Here is a 19,439-nt window from a genome sequence, read left to right as displayed (position 1 = left end):
GGACACAGCCCGACCCCTGCAACTTCAAGGAGAGCTTTATTTCAGCTCAGTCTAGAGGTCTCAGTCCGGTCTGCTGGCCCGAAGGCATCAGGGCGAAGAGCGGAGAGATAACCCCTCAGGCCATACCTGCGACCACCTTTCCGGCCCAAAGCCTGTAGACTGATCCCGCAGTCGGCATCCCCTTCCAAAAGCGCACAAGCCTGTGGGACTGTCCACGTCCGCATTAACCACAAGGGGTGGTGGGACGGGCCTGGCCTGCAGCCTGCAACCTGGGCACCGAGAAGGCGGCACCGTCCCCTGCCTGTGCGTCTGGCCTGTGGTGAGAGGATGCCAGGCCAGGTGCAAGGCCACTAAGGAGCCTGCCACGCCCTGTGCCACCACACTGCACCCCAGGGCCTCGCCACAGAACCACCTTGGGATGCGCCCACCGTGGCACAGCCGCTCACCACCCCCGAACTCGGAACACTGGAGCCCCACGGCCCACGCAGCCCCCAACCCCATGCTGCCCCACCACCCAGCTAATGGTCCCCTAGGCTCCCCCAGCCTGGGTCATCGCTGGGCACGGGGCCTGCGGGTCACATGGGCCCAGTGTGCTTGGCTGGCTTGGGTCCACTGCGCTGCCGCCAGGGTTCTACACTGAGCAGTGGCCCCCGGCGCCAGGTCGTGAGCTGGACAGGGTGACAGCAGACACCGCCGGGGCAGCACGGGTTCACTTTATTGTGATGCGGCTAAGCACCACATGAAACTTGAAGTCCTCAGGGAACAGCAGGGCTGCGGATGCGGTGACGCCTAGCCAGCCGTCCTCAGCCTTCCGGCTTCTGCAGCATTGTCCGTGGGTCCAGCAGCTCCCAGGTGGAGGCCGCACTGCTTCTGTCCTGGAGAGAGTACGGGAGGGTCGTGAAGGGAGGGTCACGTCACCTCACTCCAGCTGCACGGGGGGGTGGCTGAGCGGGGAGGCGGGCATACCCGGCCTGAGCTTGGTGACCCAGGTGGCCGATGCCCTCCTCCCCCTTGCACCTGCCATGCTGGCCCCTCGGGCGTGCGATGCCGTCTGGGATGATGCCTGATGCACAAGGAATGTGGCCGTGCCCTGGCGTCCCTGCTTGGGTGGCAGCGCTCACCTTAATGCTGATACCGCGGGCGGCAAGGTCCTGGCGAAGTGCGTCACACGCGTCCAGCAAGGGCTGCCTCTCCCGCAGCTGCTCTCGCCGGGCGTCCCCGGTGGCCGTCCCTGTGTCCAGTGCAAACTGCCGCACCTTCAGCCGGAAGCGCACCAGCTCGTCCACCACGCTGTGCAGGGCGGCTGCGCTGCCATCTCCTGGAACACACTGAGCAGGGCACCGTGGGCGAGTGCCCGGCCGGCTGTGGCACCCCAGCCTGTCTTTCCTGGTTCCTTGGAGGTGACCCTTTCAGGCACCTGGCAGGGACGTGTGGCCCAGCTTCAGAGCCAAGCTGACGCTGCCTGTCAGGCTGGGGACGCACTCCCTGCTCCACCATGGTGCTGGGCACCCTGAGGCCGGGAGGGGCTCGGAGCTCTGGCCCCACTCCACGCTCAGCTACAGCTGGGGGACTGACCCCGGCAGCCTGCTCGCCGCACTGAGGCATGAGCCAAGTGTGCGAGCACGCCGTCGCCTGGTGGCCAGCAGGCCTGCGAGCAGCTGAGCAGCCCCGGCACCCCGTGAGGACCCGGCTTTGGCAGGGTTCTGGCCCCCTCCCTACCAGCTCAGAAAGGGCGGCTGTGCTGTGCAGCATGTGCTGAAGACGCTACAGCCCACAGCATTTTCAACTTCAGGGCTGAACTTCCTCACCCTCATACAAGCCTCACTCTGCTTCCACCACAAAAGCTGACTTCTGTTGTAGAGAAAGTGTGAGCCCATGGCGGCTCAGGCCTTGACCTGAGGCTGGGAGACGCACCAGCTGCTTGGCCTGGAGACCCAGGCCCAGCTTGGCCCTTTCCTTACTCAGCTGCAGCCTAGAAGCCACGCCCACAAATGTGCACTGCACCAGGCATCTCAGGCTGGAGACGGCCCCTGGGCACGGCCAGCAGCCTCCACGCTGGGAGGCATGTAGAGCAGTCTGGTGTGGCCTGCACAGCCTGGGGCTCAGGAGCGCAGAGGTGAGGGGGCAGGGAGGGGGGGGCCACACGGGGTGACAGCACTACAGGAGAGGACGTGGGGGCGGGTGGGGTTCCTGTGGGGCTGGGGCTGAGCCCGGTCTCAGGCCATGCAGGTACGTGGAGGAACAGGTTCCTGCATAAGTGCACACGTGTGTGTGCGCGTGCCCGTGCACACAGCAGGGGCCCCACTGCCAGCTCCGTGCACCATGAGGCCTGCTCACAGCGCCAGTCCTCCCCTGCGACCCGGCCGGCGGGGTGCAGCCTGGGCCAGGTCCCACAAGGACACTGGGGCTGTGGGGCACATCGGGGACGGAGCGGGCCCTCTGAGGGCTCCGCCAGCTGTGCACCGAAGGACGGTGCTGACTGAACGCGGGAGTGGAAGGCCCAGCCCGGCTCTGGACAGCAGCACCGGCAGGCACCGCAGTGCCTTGCAGAGACTGACAGCAGAGCTACACCGCAGGGGCCCCACGCCAGCAGTGACAGCACTCGGTCACCCCGGCCGAGTTCAGCGCCAGCAGCTCAGAGTGCTGTTGACAACATAGTCAGCCACGCCAGGAAGTTCGTGGGGTGCGGTGTCCCTCAGCTGGCACTGTGCAAGGGGAACGGCTGCGGGGCGACTACAGCAGGCCCCGGAGGACGATGCAAAGAGGACCTGACCTACCTGCCGACTGGCCAGAGAGAGCCCCACGGTCTCGAAGAACTGCTCCACGTAGGCGACGACGGCACCCAGCACGGCGGGGCTCCTGGGACCCCCAGGGCCCTGCAGGAGACAAGGGGTTAAGCCGGGCGTGGTGGGAGCACCTGTAATCCCAGCACTCAGGAGGCTGAGGAAGGAGGATCCTGGTGACTTCAAGGCCAGCCTGGGCTAATACAGCTCAGCGGCACAGCGCCCGCCTAGCAAGCATGAGGTCAAGAGTTCAATTCTCAGTACCAAAAAAATAAGTCCAGCGTTTTTGTTGAATGAATTAAAAATGAACTACAGAGCAAGCCCGTGTCTCGGAGATAAACAGAGGGGTGCTGTGTCAGGGCACGGGGTGCTGGTGGTCCCCTCCGGGTGGCCTCAGCTGCTGCGGACGGAGGACCCCAGCCTGTTTGGCAGCCTGCACAGCGAGGGTGTCCCAGGCAGCCCTGCCCCAGTTTCCCCACCTGTCACATGGGGTGATGTTGCCACCTCATCACCAGGCTCTTGTGGGCATGCAGTGTGGGGCACAGTGGTGGAGAGCTTCTCAGTGGGACAAAGGGACCCTGAAGGCAGCGGCGGGGGAGGCTCACTCGGCCTCGCCTCCTCCCAACGCCCTCCACGCCCACCCCTCCCTAAGAGGACCCCACTGGCCCTGGCAATGTGGGACTTAGGGAGATTCGGCTGTAGCCAGGGAGGTCTCCGGGCACCACAGCTGTGGGCTGGGCCCACATGGACCTGCTGGTCACCCTCAGGGCCCAGCACCAATTCCTGCACCAGCTAGGACCGCCCCACAGACTCACGAGGCCGTGACCCCACGGACCCCAATGAGCCCATGCCCTGTGTTTCCCCTGTGCAGCAGAGACCAGGCCCTTATGCTGTGTCGGGCACTCAAGACCCCGGCGGCACTGCAGGACAGCGCCCCAGAAACTTGTCACAGACGCTGCCTGCCGGTCCCACCATGACCAACGCAGCTGAGACCTGCGCTCTGAACCGCAAAGCCCACCAGGCCCCACGGAGCCGTCCAGGTGGTGCTGCAGAGGCAGGGAGGGTCTGGCCAGGATGCCTGTTTTGCTCAGGATGGTCTCAGTGATGTCCACAGCCCTCGGCTTCTCCTGTCCTGCGTGGTCACAGGGCTCCCAGATAGGGGTCCCCAAGGGCAAGGACCAGCCCTGGCCACCCAGGACGTGGCAGGAAGACGCTTTGGGTGTGCACAGGGAGCTACTGTTTACCTCCCCAGCCTGTCCAACACCCAGGTGCCCCGCTGCCTAGGGGCTCTGCACTCAGCCTGGGTGCTCAGTGACACAGCTGTGGACACCAGCACTGGACTCCCAGGTCTCCACTTAGATGCCTTCCTCTACGGAGCATCATGAGCAGAGGGGACAGCGAAGCTGTCATTGCTGAGGGTCAAGTGTGCTCTGGAGAGGTGGACCTGCTGCTGGGTGTGTCTGCCAGTCCTGGATGTGAGGCCCACGGGTCTGTGTGTGGTCCCTGCCCCCTTCTCTCAGGCGCCGTCCTCATGCCCTGCTTCCTGTCCACCACGCTGCTGGCTCTGCAGTGGAGAACCACGGACTGAACCCCTGAAACTGTGAGCCGACTGAACCTACCCGCTAGAGCTCGGCATCTCGCCTTGTGTCTCGTCACGGGAAACTGACAGACGCACACGTGATGCAAAGTGCACGCAGGAACTGGGGTCCTACCCGTGTGATGTGTGTCCTTGGGCACTGACAGCCAAGGCTGGGGCGTCGGGGGCCCCGTGAGGTGCACGAAGCATGAGGCCCAGCACGGGGAGGGCTTCAGGGAGACTTGGCACCACCAGCTCAGGACACTGGTGCTGCAGAGCAGCGAGGACAGTGGCTCCTCCTGGGAGAAGCTCTGAGTCCCCCAGAGTTACCTCAGTGGCCACCCTGAGCTGCCTGTTCCCCAGATGCACGAGGTCCAGGATGGCGTCCACCGCCCTGGGCGTGTCGAAGTCGTCGGCCAGCGCAGTCCTCACGGTGCGCTGGGTGCTGCTGAGCCTGCGGAGAACCACGGGGAGTGCTTTCCTGTGCTGGAGGGACAGGGCAGCAGCCAGGCCCGCGCCCTACTGGCCTGACTCCGGAAATGGGAGCCGCCTGGCCTGTGGGGACAAGCAGCACCGACTCACAGCAGGGGCAGGGGGACACCCAGAGGCGGCTGTCATGGCACAGGCCCAGCAGGGGCTCTGGGATGGCCCTCCAGCCACCTGCCCCGACAGCCGAGAGTGGCCGTGCCGGTTAGTGCCATGGCGCCCAGGGGACCAGGCCGGAGCGGTCCTGTTGCAGAGTCCGAGAGACCTGAGCCACAGCCACGTCCTTCCAGCCCTCGCTCCACCTTCCCGAGAGCCTGGAGGCCCCACCTCCCCAACCCTGCAGGCACTGCTCCTGCGCAGGGCCTGTCCTGCCTCGGCCTCCCTTCATCCACCCGGCCTGGGCGCGTCCTGTGCCTCCAGCCCTGGCCGTGCGCTCTCTCCGTGCTGGCCACTGGAACACTGTCCCCGCGTCTCCCCACTGTCCTCATGCCCTGTCTGCCAGCCCCTGCACACTCGGGGACCAGGCCCCTGGACCTCCGAGCCTGCAGGGGCAGCAGCACGGCTCACACACGTGCTGCCCCAGGCCACAGTGGGCACAGCCCGCTAGGTCCATGGGAGGAGCTGCCCTTGACCTGGTCCATCCCCACCCCCAAGCCCCGTGACCGTGGCCCGTGCCCCCTCCGCTCCCCCTTGCACTGCCCCTCTCCTCTGCAGTAGCGGGGACTGGGCACAGGCCCCTCACACCGAGCTAATCCCGACCCCCGCCCTTCTCGAGCCCTCGAAGTAAGTTCCCAGGCGGGGCTCAGAACTGCGGTCCTGCCTCAGCCACCCAGTGCTGGGGTGGCGGCTGCACACCAGGCCAGGCCCTCTCAGCTCCTTTAACGCCCTAACCTGTCCACAGCCCTGCCAGCCTTCCTCTGCCTGGAGCCGTGGAGGCCAGGCCCGAGGAACCCCGGCCACTCCTGGCCCCCACCCCTCGCCAGGATGTCCACAAATAGCCCGGACCGTGACTCTGGAACGGCGGCCGAGCCCGGCTTCGGGGAAGGCCTGCCCTACCCCACCACTCACCTGTCCCACAGCTCAGCTTCGCTGACCGGGCCACCTGCCAGCTGTCCACGCATGTAGGCGCGTGCGTCCTCCACGAAGGAGGCCAGGCGGCGCAACACGTGACCGGCTTCCAGCATGGTGCTGTCGCTGTAGTCGACGGCTGCAGAGGATGTTGTGGCCGCTGACCAGAGGCTAGCGGGACACACGGGCCCACCCAGAACTGGTGGCCCGGGACCCTCCCAGACTCTGAGGAAGACGTGCATTTCCAGCGGCCACTACCACAACAGCGCTCACCATGGGCTGCATCCTGCCATCCCCAAGGACTGTCCTTTCGGAGCCATTAAGAAAAGGGTGTGTGTGAGACAGCGTCTTGCTGTGTAGTCGGGCTGGCCTTGAACTCACTGGGTAGCCTAGGCCAGCCTACAACTCCCTGCAATCCTCCTGCCTCAGCCTCCCTAGTGCTGGGATGACAGGCATGCACCAGCACACACACCAGGGTCACCTGGCCTGAGGTGCAGCCGCTGCTCACCTGAGCGGTAGCTGCTTCGCAGGCAGAAGAGCCGGAAGACATCAGGCGAGAAGCTCCGAAGGAAGTCCTGGAAGAAGCAGCGCTCAGGTCACCTGGGGTCGCCCAGGCCTGCAGCTCTAAGGTGACTAGCGGAGCACAGCGTGGGAGAGGCCAGAGGTCCCGGTTTCATCTCTGCTCTCAACGTCACCACCTGCCCTAAGGCCCTGCCAGCGGGGCTCTAGGGGCCTGGGGTGCTGTGCCCGGGACACCATGGGAAATGGGCCCGCAGCTGCTCGTTGGCCTAGGGACCACGTGACCTGTGACTAGGTGACTTCAAGACCTATCAGGGAAGCGCTGCACACAGGGAGGAAGGAGACAGGGTGAGCGGCCTGGGAAAAGCTCAGTCAAAGCTGACCCAGAGCAGGCTGTCAGCCACGCCACTGTCACAAACACGCACTGAGTGGAAGGCGTGGTGGTGCATGCTGTCATCCCAGCACTGGGGAAGCTGAGGCAGGAGGATCGTTGCGAGTTCAAGACCAGCCTGGGCTACAAAGTGAGCTCAAAGCCGGCCTGAACTGCATAGTGAGACCCTGTCTCAAAAAGACAAAAAAAAAAACGGGCTGGAGACACAACTCAGTGCAAAGGCCCAGGGTTTAATCCCCAGTGCTACAAAAAACAACATGCTGGGTGTGGTGGCACACGCCAGTCATCCCAGCAATTAGGAGGCTGAGGCAGGAGGATCCCCAGAAGTCTGAGGTCAATGTGAGCCACATAGCAAGACCTTGTCTCAAAAAAAAAAATGAGAGATAGAGATAGAGGCAGAGATGGGGACAGAGAGAGACAAGACAGTGGGAGGGAGGTGCAACTGGCCACGCCCACTAAGAAGGCCACACCCAGGCTTACAGAGACCCTGAAGGCGGGGGCTTCTGGGGACTCCGGGGCCTGGGGTGGGAGGTGACCTCAAGGGAGGCCACAGGGAAGGGGTGGGCGGGTCTCCCTGGGCAGCCCAAGCCCAGCAAAGAGACAACGGTACACGGTACCTTGATGGTGATGTAGTTCTTCAAGGACTTGGACATCTTCTGCTCCTGGCCCTTGACGTGCAGGTGCCCTGCAACGGCCCGCGCCTGAGCCAGCTGAGCAGGAGGTCACTGCCCGCCGCCCGGACAACTGCACCGCAGCCTGGGCTACGGTGACGGCAGAGCCCACGGCTCAGCACGCACCGGGGTCATGCAGGAGCACCTGAGGAGGAGGGCAGCCGCCAGGCAAGTGTTCTGCGTCTTCCAGTGAACCCCAGCCACCCTGGGGCCCAGAAGGGACAGCAGAGCCACCGCTGCGTGGCAGCGTTTCCCATCTGTAGTGTAGGACACTGGTGGTGCCCGCACATGGGACAGGACAGGCCGCCCTGTCGCAAGGCGTCTCCCCTACCCCTCCCAGCCTGGGCGGCCACACCTGAGTACCCAGAGGGCGGAGAAACCACGCCCACTCGAGCCTGGGGCTCCTCCTGGATGACACTGGGTTCACAGCCAAGAAAGGCCCTGCTGTTCCTCAAAGAAGATGCCTCTGCCTTCTCTAGCCCAACCAACCTCAGGCCACTAAACCCAGCACTGGGGAGGCTGAGGCACGAGGATCGCCTTGAGTCCCAGGCCAGTCTCGGCTACACAGTGAGCCTGTCCAAAACCAAAGAACCTAACACAACTTCAAGTAAGGGTGCTCTGGGACTTGTTTTTCTAAGAACTGCTTAAAATGCACCTAGAAAGCAAGATAATCTGAGCACGTCATCCTGCGTAATTATACAGCCACACACAACTCAATGTTTTAAATCAACAGCATCTGAAAACGACCCCACTGCTGAGGTCAGGATGTGTGTCTTCCGGGACTCACAGGGAAGGGACAGCATGTGCAGGCGGCCGGGAAAGCCAGGTGGGTCACGCGTGGCGCGGGGCCGTACTGAGCCGCTCTCTGTGCTGTTGCGAGCTCCCTGGGCCGTGCTATGTGAGGACAGGCGTTGCTTTAGCTCGGGCTTCCTGAGCCCTGGGCACGGGCATCATGGGCAAGGCCCTGGAGGGTGGCATCTCCACAGTGGTGACAAGACCTCACCAGAGACAGGAAGCCAGGAGGGGTGGGGGTCCCCGGAGAGCCACTTCCTTCCTTCAGAGCACAGGGCTCCAGCATGCATGGAGCTGGACACTGAGCTGTGTCCCCAGCCCTCTCTGGTTTATTTTCAGACAGGGTCTCACTAAGTCGCTGAGTTGTCCATGCTGGGCTTGAACTTGTGATCCTCCTGCCTCAGCCTCCCCGAATGCTAGGACTACAGGTGAGCAACACCTCTTAAATGTCCCCACCTCAGAGAGCACCAAGCCCCCAACAGAAGGACCTGTGGGGACACACCGGGCCCCGCACCGTCCTGCCGTGCACACAGAAGCAGGCACTGGACAGAGGTTGAAGCGGGGGCAGTGCCCACCACACCCAATGCTGCCGTGCCCGGGGGCACTTCGGTCTCCAGCACAGGCCGCTGCACTCTGTGGCAGCAAGCCTGGGTCTCAGTGCCCCTCGAGCCTCCGCAGCTCTGCCCCCTCCCCGGGCACTGCTACGTCCTCACCGTGAGGCCAGGGTGTCCCCTCCAGCTCTCCCCGCCGCTGGCACGTCACTGCTACAAAGCAGCCTGTGCTCCCAGGCCTGGCATCTCACCGGCCCTGCAGCAAAGGCCACACAGTCCTAGAGCACAAGCCACACATCGCGTCCCCTGGGAGAACGGCCACCGGGCGGCCCTGCGTGCTCCTCCCGTGGCCGTGAGCGGCCCGAGCCCCGAGGGACACGCTGGCCCGACCTCTGGCATCACCGAGGTGCACAGCTGGTCTCGAGGACCGGGTCCCAAGAAGAGAAAGCTTGTCCGCCCCTCCGAGCACACAGCGCAGACAGACGGGACGTCCGCGCAGGGGACAACGCGGAGGGCAGCAGGGACTCGGGTGCTGCGGGCTCGGGGGCTCGTGCACCCGCCCAGCAGCATGGTGTGCCCCAGCGCTGCGCTCTGAACAGGCCTTCCTTCGTTTGTTTGTTTTCCGAGACAGAATCTCTGTGTTCCAGGCCGTTCTTGAACTCAGTCTGTAGCCCAGGCCTCACACTCAGTGAGCCTCCTGCCTCAGCCTCCCAACTGCTGGGAGCACAGGTTTGCACACCATGCCCGGCAGAGCAGGGCCTGCCTCACGAGCCACACCTGCTCCTGAGGGCCGGGGCTCTGGTGGTCTGCTCTGCCCGTGTACAGTGATGCCCGCGCGGTGAGGGCAGGCCGGCTGGGAACAGGGCGGCAGCTCAGTGGTGGGTTTCCCACTCACCCCAGCGCACCTGGGGAGTCCCAAGGCCCTCCGGTGAGCTTGCGCAGTGCACCTGGGAAGCTACTCGCTCCGGCTGGGTCACCTTTCCCACCCAGCTCTCGACAGACATCCGCCTTCCCCATCCGTCCAGCCGGCCAAGGGCCCCACGCCCCAGTGTACTGCGGCGCTCACCTGCGTGCAGGAAGTAGTTGCCCCACTGTGCGCACTGGTGGAAGGCCTCGCACTGCGCAATCTCGTTCTCGTGGTGTGGGAAGGCGAGGTCGATGCCGCCTGAGTGCACGTCCAGCTGGCTCCCGAACACCGCGCTGCAAGACACCGGCCGGGCGCCGTCACCAGGGCCCGGGCGCCATGGGACGTCCAGAGTGCGCTCAGGACAGGCTGGCGGCCGCGGCATCGGGTCTCTGAGAACAGAGCAGCTCTCCGCGTGGCTGAAAACCTCACCGTGTGGCCCGGCACCCGCACCCCACCCGCACAGGGCGCCTGCAGCCCACGCTCCGTGGGAGGACCATCAGGTACACAGTGAGCACTGAAAGTGCGGAATTTGTCCCGGTCACAGACGCACTGCCACAAATCCCCTCACAGCCCTCCTGTCGGCCACACGTGCCCCACTGTTCCCGCCTTTCTGCAGCAGCGAGGGTCTCCAGCTATGATCAAAAACATGGTGATGCTGCTGCCAGGCGCCATGCAACGGAAAGGCAGCGCGTAAAAACACGACGCGGTGTCCTCGTCCACTTAGTCACAGATCTGGCACCGTGTGACTCCTGGCTCCTCCAAAAGTCATAATGACCACAGGGGGTCAACTAAAGACCCTCTGGAGAGCGGGCTCCAGAGCCGCTGCAGGAAGGGGCCGGGGCGGCGGTGAAGGCACTCAACAGCAAGGCTGTGCAGGGGCTCGGGGCGGAGCGTCTCGTTCTGTAATAATCGTCTGCATCTGAAAGTCACCCTGTTTCCGACCAGGCCTCTGGGTGACGGGGGTCCTGGGTGAATAATGCAGACCTGGGCCAGGCCGTGCTGCCATGTGGCCGCCCCCCCCCCCGGAGGTCTCTCAGGGCCAGGCCACCTAGCTGCGTCCACGCCACGCGGGGCGGTCCACGAGCCTGGGCTCCGAGTCGGGAGACAGAAGCGCCCCGGGCTCACCTGGCGATGGTGGAGCACTCGATGTGCCAGCCGGGCCTGCCGCGTCCCCAGGGTGAGGCCCAGGACACCTCCCCGGGCTTGGCCGCCTTCCAGAGCGCAAAGTCGCCTGCATAGCGCTTGTCCGTGTCCACTGCAAGGGCCAGGGCTCAGCACGGGGCGCTGGGCCGCCCCACACGGCGCGAGGACGGTGCCCCGGGCTCCCGCTCTTCCTCCCAGGACTCTGCCCCGCACTTGTGCTCTGTTCCTCCCCACGTGAGCCAGGTCCCGCTGTGGTGCCCCAAGGGGACGCAGACCCACAGCTCCCGGAGGCTCGAGAACACCGCGACAAGGACTCGGAGCCGCGGGACTCGCAGCGGCAGAACAGACGCACGAGGGTGCGACCGGGGCAGGGTGGACGGGGTCCACGGTGCACTCAGCCTTGTCACCTGCCTGCTTCTGCAGCCACACAGGGCGCCACACCGACCAGCTTGCCGTACGTGTCCCCTCTGGACCTCAGATCGAAGTAGACGTTACCTGTTCCAGAGATGGCAGTGAAGGCACCACATTTGGGAGTCAGAGCCATTTCCAGTCAGGTCTGGTAACTAGCAGGTAACTAGAGTTCAAGTTGACAAGCCAGGCGTGGGAACACTCGCCTATCACCCAGCACTGGGAAGGCTGAGGCAGGAGGATCTCCATGAATTCAAGGCTCACAGTGCCTTAATCATGTTTACGCCACCATTAAAAGTTTATAATGAAACAGGAGGAAAGGGGTCAGACAACATTTACCCCTCCAGGGATTGGGCTGTGACCCGGCCACATCTGGGTGCAGGCCTCTGAGCCTCACCAGGCTACAGGACAGCAGGAAGAGGAACAGCCCTATGCGCTCTTAGAGGGAGGCCCTGCCTCGTCACCTCAGCCCTTGTAAAAGGTTTCTGAGCTGGGCGTGGTGACACACACGTTTGTCATCCCACGACTCTGGGAGGCTGAGGCAGGAGGATCACAAGTTCCAGGCCAGCCTGGGAAACACAGCAAGGCAGTGAGACCTTGTCTCAGAAAACTAAAAGGGAGGGGCCATAGCTCAGCTGAAAGCCCTGGGTTCAGGCCCCAGTACCAGAGAAAGTTTTCTCGGAGATGAGCTCCACGTATACCCAACGATCAGGCAAGAACTCTGGGGCAAGTCACAGCCCGGCACACACCTCGCTGGGGCAAGCACCTCCCCAGGGCCTGCCCGGCTCACGCCTGGGCTGGGCGGCCAAATGATATGTGAAATGGGAGCAGAAGGTTTTGGGCTTTTTGTTGGTTTTTGTCTTATTGAGACAAGGCCTCGCTCTGCGGTTCAGACTGGCCTTCAATTCACTGTAGCCCAGGCTGGCCTCAGGGTGATTCTCCTGCCTCAGCCTCCGAGTGCTGGGATTACAGGTGTTCGCCACCACGCCTGGCTCAAAGGCCAAAGGTTTTTTTTATTTTTTATTTTTTAAATTTTTTTTAGGCCGAAGGTTTTTATGGTCCGAAAATTTACAGTCTAGGTGGGGGAAAACCTGACTCCCATCAGCAGCAGAGCGCAGCAGCCCAGAACCGGCTGCTGCCCAGTGCACGCAGACCCCAAGGCCGGAGCAGGACGCGCGGCTGCGGACAGCACACAAGCCCCTCGGAGAGGTGGGGCGCAGGGCCGGACGGGAGGGGTGGCGAGGGGATGCCCGCATGCAGGCAGGGAGGAGCCCAGGGCCAAGCGCCCTGTGGAGAGCGGCGCCCGGCCAGGAATCGTGAAGTCCACGGGAGGGAAGCACAGCGAGCCTGGCGGGTCCAAAGGCCACAGCCACACACGGCAAGGTCTTGGCTCCACTGTGGGCACGCGGTGGCCACCGAGGGCACGAGTGTGAGGATGCGTGGGGCTCCCGGGGCAGGGGCAGGGCGACTGCCTGGGGACGCGGACAGCGGCACCCCACAGACAGGGTCCAGAGGCCCTGCCACGTCCCTGCACGGGGCTCTGCCCACAGACGCCCCCATCTCCAGCCCCCTCGCCCACGGCCACAGGGTACAGCTCTGCTGGGAGGGCCGGTGCTGCGGGGACCCCGGAACACAACCCCAGCAGAGCCACCCACACCTCTCAGCAGTGCTGCAGCAGTGGTACCTCTCTCGGTGGCGTATGCGTGCCCACGCGCCATGATGCCTTGGATGAAGGAGACGATCTGCGGAATGGTCTCCGTCACTCTCAGCGACACAGTGGGTGGGAGCACCTGCGGGTGGGCGGGGCAGCACCCCACTCTCAGGGGCCCAGCGGTGGCTCAGCCACCCCGGCCACCACTGCCCCGGAGGCGCCCCCTGCACTGCTCCCAGCACACCAGAGACAAAGCCCAAGACGGAGAGGGGCGTGGGGTCACCACCTGACCCTGGAGCCAGGGGCACCTCGCGCTCAATTTGAACCGGAACAAACCCCTCCTCCAGACCCGCTCCAGGCTCCAGCAGCAAAGCCCTGGTCAGCAGCGCTCTGGGCCACTCCGGTCCAGCACTGGTCTCCCGTTCGAGGCCAGGCATCCAGGATACATGGCAAAAGCCCTCTGAGCCTACCTTCAGGGCCGCCATGTCCTGCTTGAAATCCTCCTCGTACAGCCTGGCCAGAGCGGCAGGTGATATGTCCATCTGCGGAGGGACGGGGTCATCAGCCTGCAGGACCCGAGTGGGCTCTGCAGCCTGGAGGGAGCCCCAGTTGGGTACTGCCCCCACCAGAGAGGGCTACTAACCCTCTGGTATTAAACGTGCACCAGCACTGGGGATGCTGAGCAAGAGGATCCAAGCTCAAGGCCAACCTGGACGGCACAGCGAGTTCAAGGCCACCCTGAAGCACATGGAGACACCCTGTCTCAGAACAACACACACCACTACACCAAGGGCTTAGTGAGCCTGGAGGCTGCCACCTTGTCAGCTGGGGATGACAAAGAAATGGACACACTATGATTTCTGTTATACGATTTGTTTTGGTTTTTTGAGACAGGATCTTGCTCTGTAACTCAGGCTGGCCTTGAACGCACAGGAATCCTCCTGCATCAGCCTCCTGAGTGCTGGGAATACAGGCGTGCGCCACCACCCCTGGTAAGAATCTCTGCGAGTTTCCCAACGTCACACTTGGGTGGGTGGCTCCGTGTCCCCTGCGGCCCGGACAGCAGGGCTGGGGGCACATACTAGGGAAGGCTTCTGGGAACAGCCCCTGGCCTTCCGAGTCCCCAGGAGGCAGAGTGCCCTAACGGCCCTGCAGACTGGTAAGCACACAGAGGGAAAATTCACCAACATCCCTGGTGAAGGCGCAGACAGCGCCAGCACCACACCAGGCGGCGCCTGGGGTCCAGTTCTGGGGCGAGACAGACCTCTCAGTAAAAACTCCCGCTATGCCGCGGACGGAGGACGAGACCACAGAAGGCCCCAAGGACCGCGTCTTCCCGCCCCGCTGAGACGCGGCCACCCCTGCGCACGCGCACTCCCGCCTGAGCGCGCTTCTGCCCCGACCCGATCCCCCTGCAGGCCACAGGACGGAACCCTCCGGGAGACACGCGACACCACGCGGGCACACCCCGCGGCCCTGCCTCAGCCGCCGCCCGCGCCGCGGGGTCCCCTCCGGGGCTGCAGGAGGCCCCCGGCAGCCCCAGGCGCGCTCCCAGGCGCGCTCCGCTGTCGCCTCGCCCCTGCCTGGGCCGCGCCTCGGGGACACCAGGCGCGCTTCCCGGCCACAGCCAGACTCACGGTGTCACCCAGCACGCCCTCCGTAACACCTGAGGGTCCGCCCCCCTGGCACCGCGCCAGGCGGAGGCGCGGTCTGCCCGGTCACCCGGTGCCTCCCAGCTCACCCTGAGCCCCTGGGAAGCCCGGCGGCACCTCGCCTCCCGCACGAGCGACTGCGCGCAGTGCTCACCTCGCTGGCTCTCCGGATGATCTTATCGTCCACGTCGGTGATGCCCATCACCATGACGACGCTGCACCCGAACACCTTGGTCAGGAGCCTCCGGAGGATGTCAAATCTCACGTAGGAGCTGGAAGGAAAGGACGTCGGCGTCTTCGCACCCCAGCCGCCTGTGACCTGGGGAAAGCACACTGCCGCGGGGCTCCCGCGGCCCGGCCACACGGCGTGCGTGGCCCCTGGGTGGCATCAGTTTGAGGCGTGACAGTCGTGCTTTTAGTTGTAGAGCTGCTGAGTGACTTAACCTCTAGTTAAATGGGTAAAACCTCACTCGGGACACCATCTCCCTAGATGGTCACCCTGGTACACAGTCTGGAATAATTATCGTCTGTGACAACATGGGCAGAAGCAATAAACACCAGTCAGGACAAGCACACTCCCTCCCCTTGGACCTGCATCACATTACTGCAGAGGACACTGTGCTGCTCCGGAACACTGGAAATGAAAATTAAGAACGTCAGATGTGGTGGAGCACACCTCAACACTTGGGAGGCTGAGGCAGGAGGATCACCATGAGTCAGAGACCAGCCTGGGCTATACAGTGAGTTCCAAGGCCAGCCCGAACTACATAATGAGATCCTGTCTCAAAAAAAAAGAAAATAAAGAAAAAATATGGGATGAGACACCCCCAAATTTGTTTTTAGAATTTCCCCCTCAGTTCTTTTTATATGTAAGTAATTTTTTTCCAGTACTGTAGACTGAACCCATAGCCTTTGCACTGAGCAGCATCCCCAGCCCTATTTTTCTTTTTTAAATTTTGAGTTATCCAGGCTAGGCTCACATTTGCAACTGTCCTGCCTCAGCCTCCCAAGTGCTGAGGTTCCAAGTGTGTACCATCAACCCTGGGGTAACAAAAATGCGCCCCCCCAGCATACTTCAGTTTGTCAGTTGCCTGGGTAACACTTCCTGTTACAGCTCTCTTAGAAATGGCTGGTCACTGTGAGGCACATTGTATAAACCCATCTCCAATCGATAAGCTGTTCTGCCTCTGTACTTTCTGCTTGCTTATCCCATATAAGTGCTGGACCAATAGAGTTCTGGGCCTGATATTCTGGGAGTGATTCCGATCAGTGCCTGTCAACCATAAACAAATCTGCCTCCAAATCCTGGGTGTCGTTTCTGTGTTTCTTCTTGTCACTGCATCTGGTGTGTCGGCGGGAAGATCAACCATGTTGACCTCTTTGGTCACTGGTCATTGCCCTCTTGGACAGAGCAAGGACCTCTCTAGGTCCCAAAGAGCAATACATAAAATCACTCAATCCTGCCACGGACCTGCCCACAGAGCTGGGCCCGACAGACCATGACTGCCTGGCACCATTTGATAAACTTCTCGAGCCGATCAGACTTAAAAAATAACACCCCCCCCCAACAGATGCACGGTACACCCTGTTTACAGATGGAAGTAGCTCTGTTAGGACAGGTAGGTATGCTGTGGTCACCGTGGACAAAGTTATTTCGGCCAAAGCGCTCCTGCTACTGCTTCCTGCTGCTGTTTGAAAACCTGCCACCAGCGGTGTAGAGCCAGCCCTGCCCCCACCCAATGTCCTGAAAGCTCAAGCTGGGGCGCTGGCGCCTGCACCTCTGCCGCCAGCTCGGAACAGCTCGTCACCAGCTCCACAAGAGTTTAGTTAAATACCTGTAGACATCCCTGCACACACATATAACCCAGATCACATTAACTTCCTCTACAAGCTTCAGAAATCCAGCCTGATCTGCCGGAAAATTCACCTGAACGGCTCCTCCGGGGCTCATCTGAAGAGACAATGCACTCCGGGCCCGCTCTGTTCACTCCGGACGCTGACCAGTCCACGCAGGGCTGAGGCCCGACGACCTTGTCCACAGGACTGCTCCACACCTAGTCCCCTGGATTTGTCTATTCCGGCTGCTCACTCCAGCCCTTGCTTCCCGCCCCCTGCTAGCTGTGTTTTTTGCCTTAAACTCTCTGGACGGTCACCACCCCCAAATGGAACCATCAAGATTTGATGAGAACGACCAAGGTCTGATGAGGGCCCAAAGCACACGGGACACCCTCCTAGGTCAGATTAACTCCCTCACTGCCTTGCCAGAGTAATGTCAGAACAGACGGGCCTCAGTTATGCCTCTTCCTAAAAACAATTTAGGAAAAAACTCTAAGCCAGTCATGGGGAGCTTGGCTGGGGCCCATGCTAGGATCACCGACATCCCTAATGTTACAGCTTCTAGGTGGGCCTTGTCTCCGAAGACCACATGTAATGTGCCCAGCAAAGATTTGCCAGGTGGAAGCTAAAAGAGAGGGGAAGGCGAGGCGTGGTAGCACTCGCCTGTAATCCCAGCACTCGGGAGGCTGAGGCAGGAGGATCGTCGAGAGTTCAAGACCAGCCTGGGCTACAAAGTGAGCTCAAGGCCAGCCTGAACTGCACACTGAGACCTTGTCTCAAAAAAAAAAAAAAAAAAGAGGTGGGCTGGGAATTTAGCTCAGCAGCACAGTGCCTGCCTGGCAAGTGCGAGGTTGGGAGTTCCATTCCTGGTGTGGGGGGGTAATCCTGTCTCCCCAGTACACTTCAGTTTCTTAGTTGCCCAGGTAACAGTTCCTGCTCCAGTTCCAGCTGCTCCTGTCTCTTAGAAACGGCTGGTCACTATGATGCATATTGTATAAACCAGTGCCTAGTGGAAGCCATGCTGCCTCTGTACCTCCTACTTGCTCATCTCATATAAGCCCTGGACCCCCGAGATCGGGACCAGATATTCTGGGAGTGACCCCGGTCAGTGCCCCCCGATGTAAACAGATCTGCCTCCAAATCCCGGCTGTCAGCTTGGTTTCTGTTGCCGCTGCGTCGGGACAAATGTCTGACCCGGCTGAAATGAACTCCATCAGCCTCCAGCCCAGGAGACCAAGACCTGAGAAGCAGCTTGAAACACAGCCAAGGGGACGGGCCTGGTCCCAGCATCCGGCACGCCTCTTCCAACACACGCTGCAGCGCCGCACAGTGTCCCCAAGTCCTCTGGGACCGAGGTAGGACCAGGCCACTCGGGGAACGTGGCTCGGTGCACGGAGCACTCACAACAGATCAGTGCCCCGAAAAGAGCACCCTGAGACCCCAATCCATCACCTGAAGAAAGAGCATCGAGGTCCCACACTGGAGCACTACTCTGCCATAAAAAAGGGTGACCTCAAGCCCTCTATAGGAAAGTAGATGCACCCACGACCACGACCTTAAGCAAAATCAATCAGCCACAAGCTTCAGTATCACACCGTTTCTACAGAAACCCGAGTACAAGTACATTAAAGAGCAAAGTAAAAGACAGGTCATAGGAAACAGGGAGCTGGATTTCTGTAAACCAGAAGCAGGTGAGCCACGGGGGGCAGGGCGAAGGCAGAAGGGTCAGGTCCCGGCCGCTCGGCCTCACGCCCTGCACGTCTGTCCGGAGGGAAGCACCGCGGTGCAGGAGAAAGCCGCCCGCCTGCAGTGTGGGTCACAGGAAACCGACCGGACTGAGAACCCGGACAAATGCAAAGCTGCCCGCGAGCGAGGCTCCCGCCCCCGCCGGCCCACACACCTCACGGGCTCCCTCGCTGGCGCAAAGGCTGAGTCTGTCACAAAGTCGCTTCCCTTCGCAGCGACCTTTGTGGAGGGGGCTTTCTGGGTGAGAAGCAGGTCATGTCTTATATTTCAGACAGATGTCAAAATACAATTAGCCCAACGCAAAGGGGAAAAAATGATGTTTCAGTCGTTTTATTATCTTACAACATAATACAAAAAAGTTCAGATCACGTTTAATATGTAATATTTTAAAAAGCAGGAGTAAAAAAGTAATATAACTTTTTACTTTTAGTCTAAGTCTGAACAAAAAAAGGTGTACGATCACATGGAACACGAGGGAAATTGGAACTGTGGACAGATGGAAGCACAGCACCCTGGGTACGGCTGAGAGGCCAGAGGGGCACCCCGGTTCACTCCAGCTCACCCTTCCCAGGTGTGCCACCCGGGAGAGCTACCTTCTCAATAAAGGCTAATCTCTAGGAGGGTGTGGCGCCCCACACCAGTAATCCCAGGGCTCTGGGAGACTGAGGCAGGAGGGTCCCACCTTTGAGCCCAGCCTGGGCAATTTACTGTCTCAAAACGGAAAAGAAAAAAGGTTAAGGCCCACAGCAACCTCAGATGCCATGTGAAGCAGCACTTTACGGGCACTATTTCCTGTAACTGCTGTAAAGTTTTAAGACCATGACTTTTTTTTTTTTTGAGACAGGGTCTTGCCCAGGCTGACCTTGAACTCGCAGGGATACGCCTGCCTCAGCCACCGGAGTGCTGAGATGACAGGTGTGCACCCCCACGCTGGGCAAAACTATGACCCTATCACCACCCACCTCACCGCGGAAGAGATCAGGCCTCGGCCAGAAAGTGACTTGTCCAGGGGCTGGAAGCCCGGCTCCTCGCCCTGCACCAGCAGCGGGCAGCCCGCTGCCCCGAAAGGCCCCGGGCCCTGCGCACGCTGCCTCAGTTTCCCTCCTGCGGAACGGGCGCCAGGCAGCACGCGAGGCGCCCGCGGACCCGGACTCACCAGGCGTGGCCGAGGTGCGCGTGGTCGTACACGGTGGGGCCGCAGCTGTACCTGGGGACGGAGGAGACACGCGCGTGAGGCCCGGGCGGGGCCGGCCCCGCCG

General features: G+C 61.8%; 1 protein-coding gene across 1 annotated transcript; it reads right to left on the bottom strand.

Annotated features, from left to right (window-relative positions):
- Positions 1-694: 694 nt before the first annotated feature.
- Cars2 (cysteinyl-tRNA synthetase 2, mitochondrial (putative)) lies at positions 695-19,387 on the bottom strand (the record flags this gene model as incomplete). The annotated part of the gene is given in 14 exon segments (XM_013515749.1): positions 695-875; positions 1,122-1,328; positions 2,778-2,876; positions 4,690-4,813; positions 5,914-6,052; positions 6,422-6,488; positions 7,441-7,508; positions 9,904-10,037; positions 10,870-10,999; positions 11,299-11,382; positions 12,980-13,085; positions 13,417-13,488; positions 14,753-14,870; positions 19,337-19,387. Coding segments are annotated over 14 exon segments (1,471 nt in total), but the record flags the coding sequence as incomplete, so codon positions are not given.
- Between the last annotated feature and the right edge of the window lie 52 nt (positions 19,388-19,439).

This window comes from Chinchilla lanigera, unplaced genomic scaffold (assembly GCF_000276665.1).
Source record: "Chinchilla lanigera isolate Chin_1 unplaced genomic scaffold, ChiLan1.0 scaffold00003, whole genome shotgun sequence".
In the NCBI taxonomy this organism is placed as follows: Eukaryota; Metazoa; Chordata; class Mammalia; order Rodentia; family Chinchillidae; genus Chinchilla; species Chinchilla lanigera.
The sequence above is the reverse complement of the archived record's forward strand: the minus strand, read 5'-3'. Positions and strand labels throughout refer to the sequence as shown.